This window comes from Leptinotarsa decemlineata, unplaced genomic scaffold (genome assembly GCF_025532065.1).
Source record: "Leptinotarsa decemlineata unplaced genomic scaffold, Ldec_3_MD MMD2_tig00026328_RagTag_RagTag, whole genome shotgun sequence".
Classification (NCBI taxonomy): Eukaryota; Metazoa; Arthropoda; class Insecta; order Coleoptera; family Chrysomelidae; genus Leptinotarsa; species Leptinotarsa decemlineata.
Window position 1 is genome coordinate 5,851,130 of NW_027412688.1, and position 15,724 is coordinate 5,866,853.

General features: G+C 36.8%; 1 protein-coding gene across 1 annotated transcript in view; it reads left to right on the forward strand.

The window, feature by feature from the left end:
• The window catches only part of LOC111508072 (Protein C kinase 53E), a 105,982-nt gene that overhangs the window by 16,398 nt on the left and 73,860 nt on the right, over nucleotides 1–15,724 (forward strand). The window contains exon 2 of the mRNA XM_023163493.2: nucleotides 14,259–14,290. Coding sequence (XP_023019261.1) covers nucleotides 14,259–14,290 — 32 coding nt within the window. The remainder of the gene's footprint in view (nucleotides 1–14,258; nucleotides 14,291–15,724) is intronic.

The window sequence follows — 15,724 nt, forward strand, 5'->3', positions numbered from 1 at the left end:
AAGAACTAATATGGTCAAAAACGTGTTGATATGTAGAATCAGGTAAGCTCCTTATCTTGGAACTATGTTGGCCTCTTTTATATTTCGGGGCCGTTCCTCTATTCTTTAAAGCTTTCTGCAAGTGCTCTAGTTTTCCTTTGCTAATGCCATGGATACTCAGAAAAGCTTTGTAGCAAACCGATGTCTCAACAATGCGGTCGTATTCTTTTACCCTAATTTTATAGGAAAATACGCTATCATGAAATACAGCTTCCTTTTCTGACTTCCGATTTCGACGTCTTTGAACCGGAGTAACCGAAATTAAACTGCATAAATAACTATTTTGTTCATTGTTTGTGGGTAAATTGTTGAAATGTGACAAAATCGTCATACGTTGTTCGTTTGTTGTAACTTCAAAACATCTCAAACGCTTACAAAGACATGCCGGACCCTGCTCATGGGAAGCCAATCGAACTTTCTTCATCACATCTTGAATTCGTCCAGTTTTAGGGCTCTTTTTTGACTGTTTTGCCACATTGTCGCATTCCATTTTTGTCATAAAATATAGTACAAAGCTTCCTATTAACGATAACATAAATCACGATGCGTACTGCATGCAAGTTGAATTAAGACTGGACCATTTTGATCGACGAGACTCGCTGGCACCGGAAGCCGTGGACCCTCCTTGTTTTGAACGTGTAGCGCGCGGACCTTCCTAGTTTTATGCGTGTACGGTAGATCTTCATAATGTACAATCTACGTGACGTTCCAAGTTTCATGCCGCTAATGTTGGCCACAAGAAAAAGCTTAGAAAATAGCACCCGATAGAACTGAAAACCAAGAAACGTAATATTTTGGACACTCCTTGTTTTATTCCTGCACCCTTCATTTATCTCATACCTCAAAAATCATTCAAACAAAACTTTAAAATGTTCTGCTTGAAGCTCATGACAGTAAAACAGTTTATTTTCGAATTCAATTAAAACATTTTGGAATGTTTTTGGTGTATTGCTAACAACATAAATTTCGGTGATCTCGTATTGTCTTTTGTGGCGTATCATAAACTTTCGATATGATATAGTCCAAAGGAAAAATTCAAGAGGGGTGAAATTCGGTGAACGAGCAGGTCATTTCGACGGACCGCGTCTACCAATCTACATGCCTGGGTATGTCTTATATAACCAATTCCTTACAGATTTTAAAAAATTGGGAGCGCATCATCTCAATTTGTTAAATCCGTGGGTGAATGAGGTTTAGAATAATTTTCAAATGTAAATCACCAGTCAGATTCTTACCTCCTCTAGGCATTGGCGACTTTGGCGTTAATAAGGATTGCTCCTTTTTTTCCTCTGAAGATCTGGCGCGAATTATTTTTGAAATTCAAAAAGGGTCAAGATAACATAGTACTCTCTGTAACTAGGGTAACTGTTCAACTGGTTTTCAGAATTCATAACATGAATGGACACGAATGAATATTTCATTTCCATATTTTGTCCATCCAGCAAACAAGTTAACCCAAACAATGATAGATGCCTGATCGTCACGCACATTTGAATATATTGGGTATAATAAACAAGCCTCCTTATTTTGACCAATCAGGTTTAACTGCAATCGGCTGGCGGATTTTATTCAGGTATATCGCTACAAGGTCGGAGTGGTGAGTTACGTTTTAACGCCTGTGTTGTGTACATATACGGTATTTTGAACTTAAAAATTTTCAAATTGTCTAGTACTGATACGGCTGTAAAAACTGCTAATTTGTATCCCTACACCCCATCTAAAAAATTTCCCTATACCCAGATAATATAAAAAACTTGTTTCTGCGACTCTGTACAAGCAGCCTAGCTTGGAAGATCACGTGCACTATACATGATAATTTTCAACCCTCCAGACGGCCTAGAAAACAATGACGTGAAGTGTTTTCTGCCGAATAGATCATCAGGAATAACATGTCTCCATATTGTAGGTGCATAAAGTTGATTTTTCATGTCACGAATTTTTTGAATATTGTTCAGAATATTATAACTTTTTATATTTTGTGTAGACGTTCAAGATCGGGCAACATTTACTGTCTTGTATTGGTAGGCGAATCGTTTTTCGTTATCGAACAACTGAATTACCCTTATGTATGTAGGTATATTTCTGACCCTTGCCACATGTTGGGTTTTAGATATTTTCAAGTGGTGTTAACAATAACATTTATGCGATTCAGGGCAGAGTAAAATAGGATACAGTCCAAGAAGGTTCAGTTGTAATCATCCAGGAAGGTGAACAATGAATACAGATAGCAAACACTGGAGTTTTTCTTGTTTAGATTAATTGGACTTCGAATTCAAGGGGATGAACCCCAACAAATATTTCTACACAATTTTCACCCCTTCGACAGTTTAGTGAACTGGGACGGTTCTTTTTTTTACTGAATCAGTCAATGAGAGTATCATATTGAAAAATGGTAGGTGTACAGAGTCGATAAATAAAAAAATAATAATTCGATATTTTTTCCCACTGTACATTGTGGATGTGGATAACTTCACATCCGTTGACTATATTCATCAAAAATTTCTATTCATACAAATTTTATTCGACTACCCCGGCGGTTGAATGGGGGCTATCAAGTCTTTTCAGCCCTTCAAATCTCCCGGAGAGGATGGTATATTTCCAGCTCTTCTTCAAATTCTCACAAAATTGTATAGAGCTAGTCTGGCGTGGAATTATATACCACCCAGTTGGTTGGCAGCAAGGGTGGTATATATACCTAAGTGGGCCGGAGAGACCCACACCCCAAATCGGTACGACCAATCAGCCTTACATCCTTCCTGCTGAAAGGACTTGAGAGGATACTGGACGGATATATCAGGAGGGTAGCATTATATGCATCCCCACTGAATAACTACCAGTATTCTTATCAAACCGGCAAATCGACAGATTCATCATTAAACAACCTCGTTGAGAAGGAGCATTTGACAATGCACTACCTAAATCTATAGGATTGTCTCTGGCTAGAAAGGGTATAGAATCGACCATAACTGACTGGATCTATGCCATGCTAGTAAACAGAACTGCAACTACGACTCTTCAAGGCGGGGCTATCAGGTTCAGGGTCACCAGGGGCTGCCCTCAAGGTGGGGTACTATCTCCCCTTCTGTGGTCGCTCTTGGTGGATAGTCTGCTTGATGTCCTCAACAGAAAAAAGTTGATCTGCAAGCTTATGCAGATGACCTTGTCATCCTGGCAAGGTCCACGTCGGGAAGGGTAGCTTGTAATATCCTCCAAAGCGCGTTGGACGTTGTTCACAGTTGGTGCCTGAGGGAGCAGATGTCTGTCAACCCCAGCAAAACTGTGTTAATCCCCTTCATCAAGAGAAGGTAATTGGACAATCTAACGCCACTTGCCCTCAATGGTTTGGTCATTCCATTTGGAATAGAGGTGAAATATCTTGGCATTTTCCTTGATAAAAGACTCACCTGGAACGCTCATTTGGAAAGAGTTTTACACAAAGCCAGACTGTCTCTATGGACATGTCGCGAAGCTCTCTGCCTTATAGAGACAGGCTTGTCTGGCTATCAGTGGTGCCATCAGTACCACACCGTCAGCGGCCATGGAGATCCTTCTAGATCTACCTCCTCTCCACATTTTTCTGGAAAGAGAGGCTAGATGGACTGCATACAGACTTGTGCACATTGCCAGTTGCACAAATCAATTCAATGCAGAGTGCAACAGACTGTTGGTTGACCTCTGACTTTGTACCTCCAACTGTCAACTACGAACTGTCTTATAAAGTACTATTCCCGAGTAGAGAGGACTGGATCCTGCGGGAGAAGAAAATATTAAGAGCAGATAGTTGTTGGTTCACAGATGGATCAAAAACACCTTCCGGCTCTGGTGCAGGTGTTTTCAGTCGCAGACCCAGGACAGAGTTATCTACCTGCCTAGGAACTTATGCAACTGTATTTCAAGCGGAAATTTACGCTATTGAATTTTGTGGATAAATCCAACCTCACTCACAAGTCAATAAAAAAATTATCAGACAGTCAAGCGGCATTGGGAGCTCTTGACTCCTACCGAGCAACGTCTAACTTGGTAGCAAACTCTCAAAAAGTCTCTCCTCGATAGGAAGACTCAGCAGATTGCCTATGGTCTGGATTCCTGGCCATATTAGCCTGAAAGGCAATGAAGCTGCTGACTCTCTTGCGAAGGAGGGTGCTGCAAGCGGCTTCATTGGTATCACTTTGGGCTTTGCCAAACAAACACTGAACACCTGGATGGCAAGAAGAGTTATGGACTTCTGGCAGGATCTTCCTGGATTGGCTCACTCCAAGTCGTCTATTCACCCTTCAAAGCTTGATTCCAAACAGTTGTTGGACTACAGAAAGGATGAACTACGATGTCAAACAGGCTATCTTACTGGTTACTGTCATTTGAATCATCATATGCGGAAACTTGGACAGGCACCGATATGAGAGCGCCTTAAGGATTTTCTTGTAGTGCTTGTGTTTTTTTCCTAAAAAATTCTTCGCAAATTGAAAAAAAATTGAGTAGTATGAACTTTGACGGCAAGAGAAAAAAGTGCTCTAGCTGTGAGGAAATCTAGAGTCTACCGCAGTTGTAGATGAAACGTTTGATGTAAAAACCTGCAGACCAAGGCCAACAAACCAGAAAACTAACTTTGACACAAAATGAAAATGAGTTTGAGAAATTCACTGAATCCCTAACAATGTCTTCAATCTGCCCCTGCTTGCCTGGATCATATCCCGAACACACGATGAGTTTCTTTGATGCGTTAATGGAATACTAAGTAAAAAGTTGGGTTTCCCTGAGGTAATCCGAAAGTAATGGCATATTCACTGACTCAAACTGCGTATCTCGTTGAAGGAATATTGAAGTTTCATAAAGTTCAATCTCGAGATTCATAATCTTAGCAGGAAATTGTGTAATGTCCTTCAGATATGCAATGCTTTCAGGCGGTTTCGTAGTCATCAATTCGTTTATGTTTTGTTCACACAAACTTCTTGACATGACGACCGTGACATTTAATGAATTATTTGACACCGAGAAATGGAAAAATTAATGAATAACGTGTCAAAGGTCGGAGATTTTATTGTCGTAGTATGAACATAGCAAATTAATGAATTTACATTGCTTTGTATATTTGCGATGAACATAATGCGTATTTTTTCATTTTGTCGGAGTAGGGAAGCGAAGAAAATGAAATTGCTCATTTTCTCTTTGAGAAAATAAGTATCTTGAGCGTTCTATCGAAGGTACTAGAGAAAGTTATTGAAAAGCAGTTACGTAATCACTTAGACAAATATTCGATTTTACCCGAAACACAATCCGGTTTCAGAAAAAATCGTAGCTGCGTCACAGCTTTACTCAAAGTTACAGATGATATATTCACTGCGCAGGATAATGGAGAACTAACCGCTCTTGTACTTCTAGATTACTCAAAGGCATTCGATACTATCAATCATTGCCTCTTATTAGCAATTCTGAACCACATTGGATTGAATGATGGTGCAAGGCTTTTACTAAGCAATTATCTGTGTTACAGAATTCAAGCAGTAAAAATTGAACAATCAATTTCGCAGCCACTATATGTATCCTGCGGAGTACCACAAGGAACAATCTTAGGCCCTCTATTGTTTTCGGTGTATACCTCATTTCTGAAAAACAGCCTTTCATGGTGTCAATCACACTTCTATGCTGACGACACTCAACTATACATATCCTTCAAACCAGAAAATAGTAAGTTATCAATAGACAATTCAAATACTGATATACAGAATTTAGTAACTCTATCTAACGACCACTGTCTACAAATAAATCCCTCCAAATCTGTAGTGTTATTGTTTGGATCTAAGGCAAAGCGTTTAACATTTCTAAGAGACTTTGTTATTATAATTAACGATGAAATTCTCCCAATAGTTGACAATGCCAGAAACTTGGGCTTGTATATGGACTATCAACTACGATTCACGGCACATATCGACCACCTTATTAAAAAATCCTTCGGAAAAATTAAACTCCTGTATGGATGTCGACACATTATGAATCAGCAAACAAAAATTGTTTTATCAGAATCATTGATCTTGTCTCAGCTTACCTTCGGAGATGTGATTTATGGTCCTTGTCTAACTATAAGAGATGAGTCCCGATTACAAAAAATTCAGAATTCGTGTATCAGATTCATATACGGTTTGAGAAGATATTCCCATGTATCGGTTAAACTCAAGGAACTTGGCTGGCTAAATATGAAGAAAAGAATATTTTTTCATAGTGCAAGTACCTTCCACAGAATTTTGATAGAAAAGACACCTGAATATTTATATAACAAAATATCATTTCGGTCACAAATTCACTCTATAAACATTCGTCAGAAAAATCGAATCCATATCCCACGACACAATTCAAGTTTATTTAAACGTTCATTCTCTTATAATATAGGTAGTATCCTGAATGTATTGCCCTCAGATATTATAAACACCTCTAATTATAAATTCAAAAAAAACATTTTTCAATTTTTAATAAAGGATGAAACCTGAAGTACTGATAGTTAACGCAGCATTTCTCAACCCTTCTAACTGACGTTACGATCACATCTGAACCATGCAGTTTTGATTTTGATTTGTTAGACCTTGTATTTTAAATATGTTGAAGTTTATCAAACGTGTTTACTGATATAATTCCTTTGGAGCAAACAAACAGTTATTTAGTTATTCTAGTGTAAGATCTTCTAAATGAATGTTAACTAGGAAAATCTTGTAGGTTAAGTAGGATAAGGTAGGTTAGGTTAGTGTAATTGGAGACCTCGCAGGATACCATGTATCAAGTGCGGTCTCTAATATAGTAAGGTAAAAGGTTAAGTGGTAGAGCAGGACCTCAATAGGTTATACGTAGTGGGCTACTGAACTTCGCCTTTTAGGTCAGCAGTTATGTGTAAAAAAAAAAGAAAAAAAATTGTTTTTAATGCTGTTCTAATAAAGACATATTATTATTATTATTATTATTATTATTATTCTTTCATTTCATAAGTAGATTAAATAGGGTATTTCATTAAGAGCTTCCTATCTTTGAATTGGAATAAAACAAAGTGAAAGAGCTATTGATGTCATTATTTGTGGAAAATAATATTGTTCAAATATTGGCCACAGCTCCTCTGGGTGGAGCTCATCCGAATATCTGGCGATGACCAGGAAAAATCTAGGATTTCTGACTGGCCACTGTCAACTAAGGAAACACCTCCATAATAAGGGCTAGTGGACACAATTCTATGCAGGATGTGTGAACAGGAAGATGATACTGTCAGACATGTGCATGCGAGTGTCCGGAGTTATCCGGAGAAAGTGTGTGTTCGGCGAGTCTTAGCCTACACCTGCCGATATAAAGGAGATGTTGCGAGATTGCCTGAAGAAGTATAAAATAAACTCAACATTGTTGCAGATCTTTTCGTTACCTACGGTGTTTCCACAAAAATGAAGATAATGCAAGCACAAACGTATTAATATTGTTCTGGAGGTATTAAGTCTAAAGCATTTGGGTGTGATAACCTTAATATTACTCTAATAATGCTATGTTGCCCCTTTATTGTGCCACATATAACGTATATAATTAACTCTTGTATAAAAATCTCCTAGTTTCCACAGTTATGGAAGGGAGCTCTCGTCAATCCTCTGCCAAAAATAAGTTCACCATCAGAGTTTTCACACGTACGTTCAGTTTCGATTCTACCTGTTCTTTCGAAAGTGCTCGAAAGAGCCATTGAGTCTCAAATAGTACCATTTATCAACTCGATAAATTATTTACCAGCGAAACAATCAGGTTTTCGGCCAGTTTACAGCTGTAGCTCTGCATTGACTGATGTGTCAGATGATGTTCTGAGGGGAATGGACGAAAGTAAGGCAACGCTAGTTGCACACACACCGATTTTGGACGGCCAGTATAAAATTGGCCGATATTTTATTGGTAGCGGGTGCTTGCACACTCACTGGATTTTTATCGGTCAAACAATCAGTTGCTTTGTTGTTGTAATTAGCACTCAGTAACAAAACGAAGTTAATGCGTAGTAACTACAATTTCATCGAGCATTCGAGACTGGAATGGTCGGTAAAAAACCGGTGAGTATGCAAGAGTGTTCCCACATGTGGTTCACTATTGGAATTTGGACGACCGGTACAAAGTCGGCCGTCCAAAATCGGTGTGTGTGCAACTAGCGTTACAGCTCTCCGATCCTGACCGGCAAATAACGGAACGTGCTGTGACGTACTGGCCAAGTAAGCGCGTCGCCGGCCAGCATCAGCTTGTTCAAACGTGCCTAGGAAGTTTTTGTCGGTACCTATGAAAGTGAACAAGAAAAAATTGAATAGCTTGTTAACCCTTCGGTAGACGCAGTAACATTTTACACAGCGATAGTTGCACACGGTCCACAAGACCAGTTGAATAATATATGTTTATTGAATATTTTTTTCGAATTTTTCAATTAATATTGTTTTATCATCATTTTTTCCACAACATTTTTTGTTACTATTCAACAGTTCATTCAGATATTGATTTCCTGCAAAAGTAGAAAAATAAACGACTTTTTGATCACTATTTATTTTATTCCTACGACATAATTTTCAGAAAAAAAACGAATATATAATTCTGAAATATACTGAAATCGACACCAATAGAAAATGATTCAACTGCATTATACATGTAAAGCTAGAGGAAGGGTGTAAAATTACGTGTTAAATTTAGGTATATATGTTATTTGTGGCAATCCTCACATATCGGGATGACATGCTCTAAACATAAATATTTTTTACATAACGCACAGAAATATTTTGTTTTACGATTTTTTTTCCAACTACAATAGCTACATCTCCCAATTTCTTCTGGATCTCTTTGAACGGGTTCTGAATCATCGTCCAAATGGCATATCTCTTTCAAGCGCATCCTTATTGTCCTTGGAATATTTGCATTCATACTTCGGCATTTCTGATGGTTATACATGAGACAGAAAGACAACTCTGTCAAAAATTGTCTTCTTGTTTTTGTAGAGTTTGTCAGATTATTGTTATATATTACGAAAGAATTGATTCCTGTTACATTCAGTATACTATAAAAAATAACCATTGGCCATCTTCCACTACAACGTGCCACATTATACTGTGCACATAACTGATCTACAACATCGACCCCGCTTTTTGTACTTTTATACGTTAAAATATTTCCGGTTTCTGCATCAACATTGTCTTCATAATGCATAGTCGAATACAGTAAAACATTTTTGTTTTTTTTTTGGAATATATGATACTAAAGTTCCTCCGCAACCAAACCCAAACGTACTAGAACCGATAGGCCGTCCTGAATTTTGTGAGAAAAAATTAGTATTTCTTTTCTTCTGTCTTTTATCGCTCCCAGAAGGGTCAAACCATTCTGTTTCAAAATCAAACCAAGCGCAGTGCTAGTAAACCAATTGTCAGTGGTTACATTTCTATTAGAACCATAAAGATGTTGGCAGGCTCGTTCAGTCACAGCTTTGGTACTAGTATCTTGATGATAGGGGCCTTCTGCTTGATTTTTTCCGACGTATACTTCCATATTGCTGGTATAGAATAATTTTGCATCGGATAAGGCAAATATTTTTATTCCATATTTGTTGGGTTTGTTGGGAATGTACTGACGGAAGGAGCATCTACCTCTGAATGCTTCTAGTTTCTCATCCACCGTTACATATTGCGAATGGGAAAAGCATTTTTTCTGATTATCATTCCACTTTGTTATCAGACATCTCACTGGAGCTAATTTATCTAGAATACGTCGATCGTCCCTAGTAGTGATGTCGTCAAACCTTATATATCTCAATAAATATCTGAACCTGGTAATGTTCATTGTCAAACGAAACACCTTTATACCAGTGCCATCTGTTTTCCATAAATCAAGAGTGTTCAAATGACTTGCTTTTCTCACACCTGCAAGATATAACAGGCCTATCAATGCACGAATTTCGTCAATGTTTCTTGGATATATATCTCGTTCACGGCTAAACTTGTGCCTCTCTGTCTCAATTTTAGTGTTCGTGTTATCAACGATCATTTGTAACATGTTCGAATCGAATAAATTATTCCAAATATCTTGGATATTGGTTATATTTCTAACACATGGTTTCGATCCTGGAAGTTGCAAAACAATATTATCTCTTCGAGTTCTAATATTTTTAGGTCCTCTATGTTTGGTCCATTTTGTTTTGTGGTCTTTTCCAATAAAGTACGGTCCACGAATGAAAGATAATTCTTCCCTAACTTCTAATTCCTCAACTTCTTCCTCTGTTTCGCTTCCCTCTGACCATTCTTCAATGTTATTTTCCTCTTCTAATTCCTTTTCGTCATTGAATCCATCTTCTGGTTGGACTTCTTCAAAACGACGCAACAGCCTTTCCTGCTCCTGCCATAATTTTGACTACAGTAATCGCACACGGTCCACCGCACCAGTTTGTCCAATTACTCACTTACTATTCTAGCACCGTCAACGAAAGAATACACACTGATCTATCATCCCATAAATGGAAGGTACTCGGCCGGAGAGTTCCGTACACGCCCGATAACGTTTCCGAAATACCGATTATAATCATGTCCGGTCCACTAGACTAGCTGCGTCTACTGAAGAGTTAAGGTAGGCTCTAGAATATCAAGAAAATTTGCCTGGTGTTATTCGGAAATACTGGAAAAATGTTTCCTCGTCTTCTTTCAAATCGTTGAAAAGATGATGAAACCCTCCCAGATTTGCCCTCTTTTGATTAATGGGCTAGACCCACATCCTTCTTTTTTGTGACTACTTTCTTCTACATTCAATAATGTGGCCAGTATAATGACGACTTCTTCGTCAGAACTGGTAGTGATAGACATGTTTCTGTCACCGCTCGATGTCAACTGAAATTCCCTTGAAATCGAACATACAGCACCTTCAGTATGCTGGTTGTAGCTGGACAAGCGGCCGATGCCGGACAAATGGGCGACAAGTTTAATATGTTAGAATGTTGGTTGAGTAAAATGTCCGGAATTTCGTTTCGAAATCATTATTTTCGTAGTTGAATCGAAGAATCCTACAACAAAAATAGTAACACAAGCAGACCATGTTACATGCATTATTCAAACAAAAACATATGCCAAATTTATTGAGGATCTCACAAAGATCTCTGACCCGTATAATTACTTTCTTAATAGAGAAAAAATGTATTGATGTTTTTAATTACAAGTGTTTACATCTGTCGAGAATGAATAGTAAACATGGTATGTTAAAAAAATGTTGGCATTTTCCGATTTATGTGATGTAGACATTTTTCCCGAATAATTATATTCGTCAGTTTTTATCTTCATTGTTATCGATTACAATATCTACACTTGAAATTAACGAGCAGCTTGCGACGTAATTGGTTATACATCGTTAAACGTTTTTGTTGCCAACACATAAAGTCGTGTTGATATTCTGGGAAAGGTCATACTGAGTACCAAGAAAAGTGTTTTATCGTTATATTGGAGAGTTCCATAATTGGTCTCGAAGTTATTGCTCCTTATTAGTACAAGACAGTTTACTTTTCTGATGCGTTGTTTTCCCATCATTCCGTATACAGTGCAGATGTAAGAAGTACTTTTCTCACAACTTCTGAACGAAAAAAGATATTATTGTTGACCAAATTTTAGATAAATAGTTATCATTTTAAATACTTTCAACTGAAACAACTATATTGTGTTCAAAAATACCTGGAGGATTCCTTATGACATTGCATTGTCAATAATTCGGTTCATCAAGTCATTCACATCTAGTACAGGAGTTTTATAAACAAGAACCTTTAGATCACCCTATGAATAGAAATCTAGAGGATTCATATCATGACTGGGAGCTGGCCAATTTTGAGGTCCTGCACGTTCAATGCAGCGATCAGGGTAGGTGATGTCGAGATGCTGATGAGAAAAAACGATAAAATAAGCTGGAGCTCCGTCGTGCATTACCAACATGTTGCCTCTTACAAGTACCGGCACTCGTAACAAAATGGGTAAATGGTCTCGCGAAAAGTCCGTGTAGGATTCACCTGTTAATCTTTCTAATAGAAAAATGGGTCAATTAAGTAGTCACCAATCATTTGTACCCAAACTTTCAGCTGCAGTGCAATCTTCCTGGTACTATTTGAAGGAACTTCTTGTATCATATCAAGTATAGCTTCTTTAAGTTCATGGGTTGTAACAGTTTCTGGTCTTCCACCACCTGCATTTCTATTTTAACTCCCAGTTTCACGCGTGTAGCGTTCTAAACGTTTTAGCACATGGAATTACTTTGTTAAGATATATGTCCTGGTTTAAGCGTTAGTAAAATTATTCATGATGGAATCACTGCTAATTGACAACTCTGTTTCACTGATATAATAACACTATCACTGTCAGCTGGTATGCAAAGCAGGTGTTCGTGATATGTAAAGTGGCTTCAATTTTTTTTCTCGAAAACAAAGCTAAATATGAGCTAAATATGACAAGTGATGAAAAAGTTGTATTATTAGTTGAATTATCAAAAAAATTGAAAAACTACAAGTCAGTGACGTATTTTTTTTCCACCCACTGAGACTCTACTGGACCTAATAATTTCAATCTATTTGGGGCTAAATCATCGCATTATTACTTCAAATAACTGTAACAAATTTCAACCAAATTGGTGTAAGGATATTTATGATGGGAAAGAAAGTTTTTGGCTTCTACTACTCCATCTCGATACAAAAAAAGATGAGGGAATCTTCCAAAGAAAGGAAGGAAGTAATCAATTTGAAAATAAGTAACTCTGTACATGGATGTGTAGAGATCATGCAAAGAAGTAACTGTCAAACACAAACTGAAAGAAAGTCCTCCTGAAACAGCTACTTTCATATAAACATTGAATTACACGAAACAAATACTTCTATATAAACACTGAATTATACAGAAGATACTTTTCTTCATTCAGTTTGTATTTCAAACATTCGTTGTGGAATAAAATCAGATATCATTCACATGAGTTCTTCTTAAATGAATGGTAACAAATTGCACTTACATGGAACACTGTCATCCTCACTGGTATATATCGATGTTTCGCCATAAAATATTTGCCCTAAGGCTCTTCAGTACCAAATTGGATAACATTATAGAAAATACACATAATTCATTCATGAATTACGATTTTTAATGTCACGGAATAAGCTTGATCTGCTTATGTCATCGATGACATTGTAATGACATTCATTCACCTATATGATTTAATTCCAGCCAAGAGGAATCTTATTTCAATTGAAGGGGTTATATTTTCAGGAGTGATCAATTTTTGGGAAAGAAAGTTTTTGGCTTCTAATACTCCATCTCGATACAAAAAAGGATGAGGGAATCTTCCAAAGAAATGGTGTCAGATGGTTCGACTTCCAACGTAATGGTCTTTCCAGTTAGAGTTTTGACAAAGATCTGCATACCACCACGGAGACGAAGAAGCAAGTGGAGTGTGGATTCTTTCTGAATGTTATAAGCTGACAAGGTTCGGCCATCTTCCAGTTGTTTTCCAGCGAAGATCAATCTTTGTTGGTCTGGCGAAATGCCCTCTTTGTCTTGGATTTTAGCTTTCACGTTCTCGGTGGTGTCAGATGGTTCAACTTCTAACGTCATGGTCTTTCCAGTTAAAGTTTTGACAAATATTTGCATACCACCTTTCTTTCTTTGGAAGATTCCCTCATTTTTTTTTGTATCGAGATGGAGTAGTAGAAGCCAAAAAATTTCTTTCCCAAAAATTAATCACTCCTTAAAATATAACCCCTTCAATTCAGATGTTTATGATATTTATAAATAACGTTTCTTCAAAACTTCAATGTCCTGTATCTCGAAACCTCCAAACATATGTTTTTTAAAACTTTTTTTCCTAAAATGACCAAACGAGTCAGCCTATGAAAGTTTGTACCGTGGTTAAAAACACCCTGTATGGTTTGAAGATTCTCAAAAAAAATGAATTGCTAATAAATCATGAACGGCTGGACGTAACGTAAAAACAGTGTTATCACAAAACCGCGACTTTTCAATAGAAAAAATGTTGATAGCTGTACTTAAAGCTCTACTAGAAGCTTATGCTGTGTTCTGATGTAAACTTCGCCCGACCTTGACATCTTTTTCCGTTCAAATGTTAGGACAGGGGGACTTTTCACGTACTGTAAATAGGGCGTGGAAATATTTCTTTGGGGGAATTTGTCCAAGTATAGATACGAAATATTTTTTTAATAAGGCTTTTTTCTTTTGCAGGGGATTCGGCAAACAAGGATATCAGTGTCAAGGTAAGTGTTGATACAGTTAATATGTATTTACATGAAAATTCCACACCTGTAATTTTGAACCAATCAAAATGAGTTATCACCATGGCAAAGGAGGTATTTTAGTGGAGATTTTTTTGACGTTTACAATAACAGACCATTTTTGACAGATTGGTTTTTATTTGTTCACATAATATTTAGTTTTGATATATTTCAATTACAAAGCTAAGATGTTTTCTATATTCTTCGGACACCTCCTCTCTTCTTAATGGCAAAAATGCAGGACTTTCAATGTTTTCAATTAAGTGTTCAATTATGTCTAATAAAATATATATATATACAGTGTCACCATTAAAGTGCGCACCATATGGGAAACTTTTTTTTCGAAAAGTTTCCCTAAGTTTAACTTAGGCACTTGTTTGTGCTTTAAATTTAACTTTAAATGATGCGGCCAACTGCGACCCACTGACTTTCAGTGTTTGTCAAATTCAACTGTTTTTTTGAAAAAAATTGAAAAAGTGCATATCTAGATCGAATTTAACAAAAAGTTACTTGAAAAAGTTGTGTCTACGGCAATTTTATATCCATATGCCAAATTTTATACAACTAGCATAAAGTTAACGTTTTGCTTATTTTTGACAGATATCCCCTTTATTTTAAAAAACAAGTTCGGTTAATTGTCATCAATTCATGTTTACATAACAAACTCATCATGGAGTTTAACTTTTCTGATACATTTTTACTTATACGGACATTTTTAGAGAGAAATTAAAAATTTGCTATAAAAATTTTAACATGACTGGTGCAAAATTTCAATCACTTGGCTATTTTCTTAAACAAACCTTTGATTTCAAAAAAGCAGAGGCAACTAAAAAAAAATGCAAATAAATTCGATAGAACTATTATTATTATTATAAATTTTAAACAACAATAATATTATAGAAAATACAAATGGGTACAAAAAATTACTTATTGATCTAAATGAGGTTTTCAAACACTTATAGCCTACATTTCAGTATGTCGTCCTCCACGTTCAATACAAATTATGGTCCTTCTACTGACATCTGTAACTGCATTTTTAATAAATCGGGGATTCATATTTCCACAGCACTCGCGAATGGTATTTTCCAGATGTCAGTAAATTGACTACTTCGGTACACTTTTTGTTTCAGGTAACCCCACAAGAAAAAGTTTAAAGGCGTCAAGTCGGGTGATCTAGGTGGCCAATAATGTTCCCAGTTACGTCCAATAACTTTGCCTCTGAACATTTGTTAGAGGGACTGTTTTACAGCAATCGTGTGATGTATTGGTGCGCCATCAAGCTGATACCATAGGTCGTATTCAATATTTAAAGGCATATTATCTAAAACTTCACTAACCTCATTATTTAAAAGGTTGAGATAACAACATTTAAAAGGTTGAGATCAATTTTCCCTAAAGAAAAATGGCCCAATTATT